The sequence below is a fragment of the Coffea arabica genome, chromosome 1e, assembly GCF_036785885.1.
Source record: "Coffea arabica cultivar ET-39 chromosome 1e, Coffea Arabica ET-39 HiFi, whole genome shotgun sequence".
Taxonomy (NCBI): Eukaryota; Viridiplantae; Streptophyta; class Magnoliopsida; order Gentianales; family Rubiaceae; genus Coffea; species Coffea arabica.
The window spans coordinates 43,755,661-43,763,999 of record NC_092311.1 but is presented as its reverse complement, the minus strand read 5'-3'; the positions used below and the strand labels follow the sequence as shown (position 1 = coordinate 43,763,999).

At 36.9% G+C, this 8,339-nt stretch overlaps 1 protein-coding gene across 11 annotated transcripts; it reads right to left on the bottom strand.

Moving 5' to 3' along the window:
- Nucleotides 1–595: 595 nt before the first annotated feature.
- Nucleotides 596–7,441, bottom strand: LOC113705141 (putative F-box protein At1g32420). Of its 11 annotated transcripts, none has more exons than XM_072056927.1 (4): nt 4,167–7,440; nt 3,414–3,494; nt 2,106–2,667; nt 596–1,040 (listed from the first exon to the last, which is right to left on the bottom strand). In XM_072056927.1, the coding sequence occupies exon 1, from the start codon at nt 7,144–7,146 to the stop codon at nt 5,935–5,937; it is 1,212 nt and encodes a 403-aa protein (XP_071913028.1). In that variant the 5' UTR covers nt 7,147–7,440; the 3' UTR covers nt 596–1,040; nt 2,106–2,667; nt 3,414–3,494; nt 4,167–5,934. The 11 variants fall into 11 exon arrangements, with proteins under 11 accessions (XP_071913028.1, XP_071913036.1, XP_071913058.1 ...); XM_072056935.1 differs by having other exon boundaries at nt 2,106–3,494; nt 4,167–4,276; nt 4,543–7,440; XM_072056957.1 differs by having other exon boundaries at nt 4,906–7,440.
- Nucleotides 7,442–8,339: the final 898 nt, after the last annotated feature.

The window sequence follows — 8,339 nt, the reverse complement described above, 5'->3', positions numbered from 1 at the left end:
ATCTTTTTTCATTGGTTTAATAAAATTTAAATTACCAAACTAAGGAAAAACAGAAAGCTTTAGGATGCAATAGCTAGCATTAAGCAAATTGAGCAAAAATAAATGCATTGCACTCAAAATTTATAACCTTTAACTAATTTTGGAGTTCGATGACGATTTCGTCTAATGATCAATCTGAGTTCATCTAACCACATCTTAGTTTCCATCCAACTTTTTGTTAAAAACTACATGTTACCTTTAGCTTATAAATAATTCTCTTTGAGTTCAGGCGTTGCCAGCCAAACTAGCATGGAGTATCATATGTCTAAAAGTTGCCCGTTGCCCAAACCTTCAAACTAGCATATCATGGATCTAAAAGTGCCTTTTGCCCAAACCTTAAAAGGCAAATGCTAATGCAATTTCTTACCTTCATATTTGTGACAAAAAAAATACATACTAAACCAGAGATCATTTCCAACCTAGAAAACAAATTATGTCATATCAAATTTCGTCAATTAAATCACAATCAAAAGGCCTGACAAAAAGAAAGTTGGTCAAATAACTAAGCTCAAGTGCCAATTTCTCAATTACAACAAATCAAGTTATGTCAACCATATCATTGAACATTGGTTCCCTTTCTATTCTTTAATGGCATTCATTAGAAGCTGGACAAGAATTTTGACCTCTCATAATGTCTTTGTAGTTTTGTTACTTTACAATACAAATATAATTGCAGAAACAAATTTACAATGGAAATGCCATTACAAGTATTATGCAAAATTGCCCTTCTCCTTTGATTATTGATTTAAAAAAAAAAAAAAAGTAATGAGACTACACCCAATCGCTGATGATGTTCACCAAATTGAGCATGATATGTTTGATATCAGGTCTTGAATCTGCTGCCTCGGTTGCCAAAAGGCCATCACCAGCTTCAATAGCCTGCATTCAACAAGTTCACTGCATTTAAGAGTTTTGTGCACCATTGAGCTTCTATTTTTATCTTCGAAATCCTCCTCACAGTACCATATTGGAACATCATGTAGTTTCCAAATTCACCTTACCTGCAGGAACCTGGAACAGTTAATATCAACTATGGGTCCAAAAGAATCAAAGCATTAGCTAGCTTAAACAAGATCAGGCTTGAGTCCACCCAGTCTCCAATATCAAGCTCTAACTCTAATCAGTTATGTTCAAGCTCAATTAAGTTTGCCAAAATCTTAGAGAAGAGTAAATCAAATATGCAGAATTAAGGTAACCAGAAAAACGAGATTAATTCTTACAGTTTTACCACAATACCATCACCAAAATAATTGAAATTCAACAATCTAAACAGCAAAAGGAACAAAATTCTCTGTGCCAATATCCAAAGAGTGCTGAATTAATGTGATACAGTGATAAAAACTGTCTTCATGGTGTCTCTAGATATAAATCTAAATTCACACAATTGAAAGAAAGTAGAGAGATATTAAACACGCAAGACAGTAGACATATAAACTCAGAACTTTACTCACAACCCCAGATAGGTTGGTTTAAATGGGAAAAATCATCGAAGGGACAAAGCATCCAAACTATCTGTTATATGAATCAATTTGCAAGGTTCAGCAGGTGTATCCTATGAACATATCTTATGAGAATCTGTATTATCAAAAAAACTACAAATTTAAATACATATTCAGGCAACTCCTCAACATAAAAATACAATCAATACTTGGCTTCGACACCAACTTAAATCTTTTTGCCCATATCTTCTGAATCTGGAAAAAATAAAAAGCTAACCATTGCAATAATAAAGAGAGAATAATTGCATATGAATTAAAGAAACTAATCACTACGCTAAACTATTCAAGATTCCAGAGAGTAATTACAGCCAAGGATTATCCAATTGTTGGCTGAAACTAAAGCTTCAGTCATAGTTTCAAAAGCCTTTGAGTTAGCTATTTTGTTAAAACCATCATCCAATTACTGGGCTCAAAACAAATCTCCAAACAAATCTGCCAAATCGAAATGAAACCTTTCATTTTTCAATTGTACCACAATACAATAGGAAATACTCTTAACCAGAGAACCTTACTTAAGAAACTTCAGACAGGGGTATTATCAAATGACAGCAGTTTTGTGGCTCTTACAGTGCAAGAAAGCTCCCCACGAAGTCGATCGATGCATAGAATAGCTGAACTAGAAGGGGAAACAATCGAACCTTGTGCATCAAATTCATTTCCGCTTCTTTTCTTCTCTTCATCTCCAATAGTTGTCCATTCTGTCATATCTTTCTTGGTCTCTAATCACAATAATAATTCAAAAAAATTAAAAGTCAACGCACCCGAGAAATCAGAAAGATCTAAAAGAAAGATTTAAGATAATCAAAGAAAAAGAAAGAATCCCCCTGATCTGAGTATAGCTGATTCTGTTGTTGGCTCATCTTCCTCAAGATCAATAGCAACAACTCTTAAGAAGCAACCACCATAAGAGCCTCCTAGTCCCAGCCAGCCATTGTTGCCGCTGATCTGAACCTGGGGCTGAACAAGTTCTCTTTTCTTTCTCCTCCATTTTGGTCTTTTGACTTCGAGGAGGGTTTCTTGAGTTTTGCTGTGGGCCCGAAACCACTGCTTCTGCTTCATCAGTGGGATTTGGAGAAGAGGGAAAATTTTGGGTTTCAATTGTGGACAAAACTTTGTCCGATGTGATCTTCTGTAATGAAGCTCGCATTGTAAGAATGCAAGGTCAATTTTTCTTTTCTTTTTTTTTTAAATCCAGCGGAACCAAAAAAATAAAAACAAAAGGATAACAGACTTCACATTTCCTAAATGCGAAGACCATTCTGCTAAAGAATAACCAACTCAAAAGACCCCTTTTACAGACTTACTTTTTTTCTAATAATAATTTTAGAATTTTCTCCAAAAACATACGGCCTGCAATGGGCAAGTTACAAAACTGGCATGAGGCACAGTACAGAATGGTGAGAATTAACTTGATAATTTTCAACGAGTCTGTAAATCGAAGCCAACAGAAAGCAATGTCAGATGGCGAGAGTTAACCACCACCACAGTACTGCAGAATGACACCCATAGATTGAAAGAAATTCATAAAAGTGCTAAACATCCAGAACACAACTCATTCTTCTCTACACTTCCTCAACAGCATCCAGTCTATGAAACTTTTAAACGTCTATATATTTCAGGCTCATGTTATCATATTCAAACCTACCCTTGCTAAGCCTACTGCAAAACCCACTCCATCAACCACTGTTAATTTACCGGGATCAACAATTGTAATGATTCTCATGATGGCAACTTAGTCGAATCAGAGGCATGTCCATATTGTAGTTTCAAAGGAAGATACTGCTAGGCTCTACAACAACAGATACTGTGAATAAAATGGTTAACTACTAAAACAGCAATCCCATCCATGTACCCCCCATCCTACCATAAACGTACCCGTAGGATAAGAGGATATGTAAATAAGGCCACTTGTACTTCTCAGACACACCTGGGATCTCCATTTTGGTTGCGCTACACCTGCATAACAGCGTGTGGGTGGAAATGTTATTTCAACAGTAGATTCTGTTGTCAACTTTCATTTCATCAATTAAAGATGTTAACTCTTTGACAAAATAGCATGCCCCTTATTGTCCTTTGGTCAATTATTGCTCTACTAAAATGATGGTTATTGTAGGTTCAAGGCATGTCTTGACAGACAAATCAATTGAAAAGCTATTCTGCTATTGTTTAAGTTCTGTAGGCATACATCAAGTGAAATGAGAGTTTGCATCAACATCCAAATCGCACAGAAACAAAAACTAAATGCAGAGGACAGCTTTCAAGACGCATCCTTAATTAGGTAAACAGTAAATTACTGAATATTTGGTAAATTAATATAAAAGCCCTCTACAATTGAAGAATAAGTCAAAAAAGATTAACTGAATATTGTCTGCAAAGGAGATTGTTAAAAGAAAATAAAAGTAAAATGCAGCAAATTGTAATCAAACCAAAGCAAGGCGCTGAGCAAAGATACACTCTTGATGCACCATACCAGAAAAGTCACAATAAAAAATTCAACTTTAATGATTGAAGATTAAGGATTATTTGAACAAGAGCTTGTAAAAAGAAAACAAATTTAAAATGCAGAAAGCAAATAATGTCAAGACAAAGCAAAAGACTGCGACAAAGATAAGCTTTGATGTACCGTACCAGTAAAATTGTAATCCCTGTTATTTCTGTAGATCAGTTAGTCAGCAAACCACTAAGACCACTGACATGATCGACTGATGAACTCTAGGAAGTTCGAATGGAATAGCCAACTGAAGACTGGTCAAGAAAAGCCAACATAGTTTGGGAGTGAATTTGAAAAACTATAAGAGACAGAGACCAAGAATTTGCATTTATCAAAAGTTTAAGCATAGTTGAAGAAAGCAACAGATTATGTGCCTGGCTTTCTTGTGGATTAACTCCGCTGCAATAGACATTCAAGGTGAAACACATAGCTAAGGTAATCAATAATCCTGATATGCCAGAGTAGGTTTGCTAAGACTAGAAAACAAGTTATAAAGCCACAGCATATGGATACTGTACTGATCCAACCAACAAAACGAAGTGATTTTGTAACACTGGCAAGAACTGAATAAAGTCCGTTGCGCTGACATATGTTGTCATCAATCATAGGAATCTCAGACCTAGGAGGAGAAAACGGTTGCTAATACAGTCAACAATAGCTTACATATGGTCAACAAGGATATATCCTCAGTCAATCACCTATAACCAGGTTCTTTCACTAGACTTGCTTACATTTTTTATCACCTCTCTTACACCAGAAGAACAAGAAGTGGCACAGGGAAAGCAGTGGGATCTCAGACAGATAGAAATCTCCCCTCCCTCACCCCCCACCCCAAAACAACAAAAAATAAAAGCTCCAAATAAAGCAAAAACTGACCTGATGGCATACCTTGTCTCTTATTTTCCTCTGGCAATAGCAAAAACTGTCGGTTATGAACTGCAAGAAGCAGTCCCTTTCACGTTCCTAGGAACACAGAGATTGATTGCTAATATTGAACATAAACCTTTAACAGGGATAAAGCTGACTTAATCAGATAAGCTACGAGTACACAAGTAGGGAACATTTCCAAATCACAAAATTAGAATAAATGCCAGCAAAGTTTTAACAGAATCCAAATACAAAATAAAAATCATTACACCATCCACCACATGCAAATCATTGTATTATCACTTTTCTGCAGAACACAATATAGAAAACCAAGCAGAAACATTGAGTTCTGTGGGCAAAGTAACAATGACTAATGAAAAGAGAATCCATTAACATCCCAGTCCAGCAAAGAACTAAAGAAAAAATAAATTAAGGACAACATTCAAGAAGCATGCTTAATTAGGTCCATTCCCAGTATTGGTAAATTATAAGTCAATGATTAACTCTGAGAATTATCTAATTGAGAGATTTAAAAAGAAGATAAAAGTAGGCAGCAGAGACAAAGCTAGCTTGTAGGGCAGTATCCAATTTTGATGCACCATACCAGCAAAGCGGTACAGTCAAAACCCAACCTAAATTTGATACGCATCATCTCCACATTGTCTTATACTTTATCGAAGGCACCATAATGCATTTCTATATGTTATCTGGGTAGATTAGCTAGATAGCGGACTGCTAGAAAATTGAGATGGTAGACGTGAACTATAGGAAGTCTAAACAGAATTAGCAAACAAAGAACAGAACTCTGAACGAACCCTTACCAGCTGCAGTATTATCATATTTTCAAGAAATTAATATAAACAAAGATAATTTATTGGTTACAAAATAAGCTCTACTAAGTAAAAACTGCCTCTGTGATTACGTCAACCAAAAAAAGGAAAGAAAAATAACATAAATTATTGATTATAAAGTCCGTTCTCAGTAATTAGTTCATTAAACAACTCTAAAATCAAAAACAAGTGCAGTACTGCTGTCTGTTTAAGGGTAGGGAGTTGCGAAATAACTCAGTGGGATGATATTCTCCTCATAATAGGACAAGTACCCACAAATATCATCCCGAAACAATAGTTTGGATCGTTGTTCAAGTGATGAGGAGGAAGGGGATCTGCAAATCACAATCCTCGTCAACTTCTTCTCCACTTGGTCATATAAATAAAATGGAGCCGGGAAGTAGAGAAGACCAGTGCTCTCATATATTACAACCTTGCCATCAGGCAGTATACCTACAGCACAAAACTCGTGGTCGGGCTCCTGCGGCATATCAAATCGGTGCTCAACCCGCCACCCACCATCACCATGACTATAAATTACCCCATCCTGCGGGTACGAAGTTATTGCAGACAGACGAGTTCCAAAATATGGTAGACGGTAGGGGAGTCGTCTTCCCGGTGTGGGAACAAATTCAAACTTCTCCTGAGCAAGATGAAAAGCAATAAGAAAGCCATCGAATCCACCAACGTTTTTTATCCGATTTTCCAACCAATATAAGGCTCCATCAAGGCAGACGGCTCGTTCCACTATCTCCCGAGGTGCCGGAGCGATACGTCTCCACGAAGCATCCGTACCTATGGTGAGAATCTCCGAGTAATCCAAGTTACAAAGCCAAGTCGCCTCGCGTAAATCCTCACCATCGTAATCATCATCACTATAGACCGGGCATATTTTCAGCAGCTTGTATAACTTATCTACCGGATCAAAACCCAGGTGATAGGTAGCAGAGCTATGCCCATATTCCGACCGAGGAAGCTCCATCGACTCCCGGGTTGCAACGTTGTACAAGCAAGAATAATTGCCGTAGTAGAAGCACACCAAACCGTTGACGATTTCGGTGTAGCCCAAACTCCTCCCACCGTCGTGCTCGACGGCGAGGTGGTGGGAAATTTGACCACCATCGAGGCTCACATAGAAGAAATCCTTGGTGGGTGCCAATCTTTCGAAGTAGGGATCAGATAGGATGAGACCTCGGAAACCACGACGGTACGCCCTTGCGAAGGAAGGATCTAGGATGATGGACAGCCAGAGCTTTGAGACGCACTTGAATCGCATCAGGGACTTGACCGGAAGCCATAACAAGATCTCTCTCATCATTTCATCAGGAAACACTTGATCTGGATTTGGGTATGGAGTTGAATTTGAATATGGATTTGGAAGAAGATGGGGATGACATGGAAGGCTTGGCTCCTCCGCCATTATCAGTAGTTTGGACGTAACTATGGAAAGGTATCAGATTTTACGAAGTACAAGGATATATAAGTTCAAGGAGTCCGGCTTAGGATCAGTTTCCTAGAGCGCGTCGGAAGGTTGTGGAATGACAAATTCGTCCTTTGATTCATAGCTAAATAACAAAAAAAAGGGCAAGAAGCCAGGGCGAACATCTGTAAATAATGCGAAAATGAGAAAAAGTGGGAGAAGTGGTATTGAATGAGGAGTTGTTTGCGAAAACGTCGGAGAAAAAGTCGAAGAAGTTGTTTACGGAGTACGAGGATATATAAAGTTTAAGAAAGATTATCCAGTCTGGTTTAGGATCAGTTTCCTAGAGGGTGTCGGAAGGTTGTGGAATGACAAATTCGTCCTCTGATTCATAGCTAAATTAAAATAAAAAAAAAAAAAAAAAAAAAGGCAAGAAGCCAGATGTGACCAAATGGCTAGTGCTTTATTACGAACGCAACTCTTTGGATGAAATAAAATTACCTTTTTCAGCTCAAATTAAATACAATAAAAAAAACAATTCTATGAATGATTTCAAAACAAGTTGCATCTAAGTTCCAATTGCACCAATTGCGAGGTACAAGAAAGCATAGACCTTTGTTGGATTGTGATTTTTCATGTAAAAATTTTTATGTTTTGTATGAGTATATTTCAATCACTTTTTTATCTTACATGTATCAAGTCGTTGCGATACACTTTTCTACAAAATTTCAAAAAATAGCAATTCAAATGAAAATGAAGTGTCTATAAAATCCATGGGCACTCTCATATTTAAACCAAAATAATATGGGAGTGCAACAATGAAAAGTAAAGTTCTTTTTCACTTGTGCATTTTTACCTCTATAATGGCAAAGTTATCAATGGACTGGGAATAATTTGACCATTTTGCCGATCAAAATCATGTGATGAGTTTAATGTCAATTTTGTGCTAGCCTACAATAATCCTGTTTGGTTTGATTTCCCCTTTTTACTCATTCAACTCCTTGGTGCAAGTTTTTGATTCCTACTAGATAAGAATTGGGCTTTTTTTTAAAAAAATAATGGGAATTTTCAAACAGAATCTCTTATTAACAATCCCTCTGATCTTGCATCCAATCAAATCCTCTCCCAAACTAGGCTTAGCATTAAATCTAGATGCACTGTAAAAGTTTTTCTTTCTTTTTTATGAAAGAGTT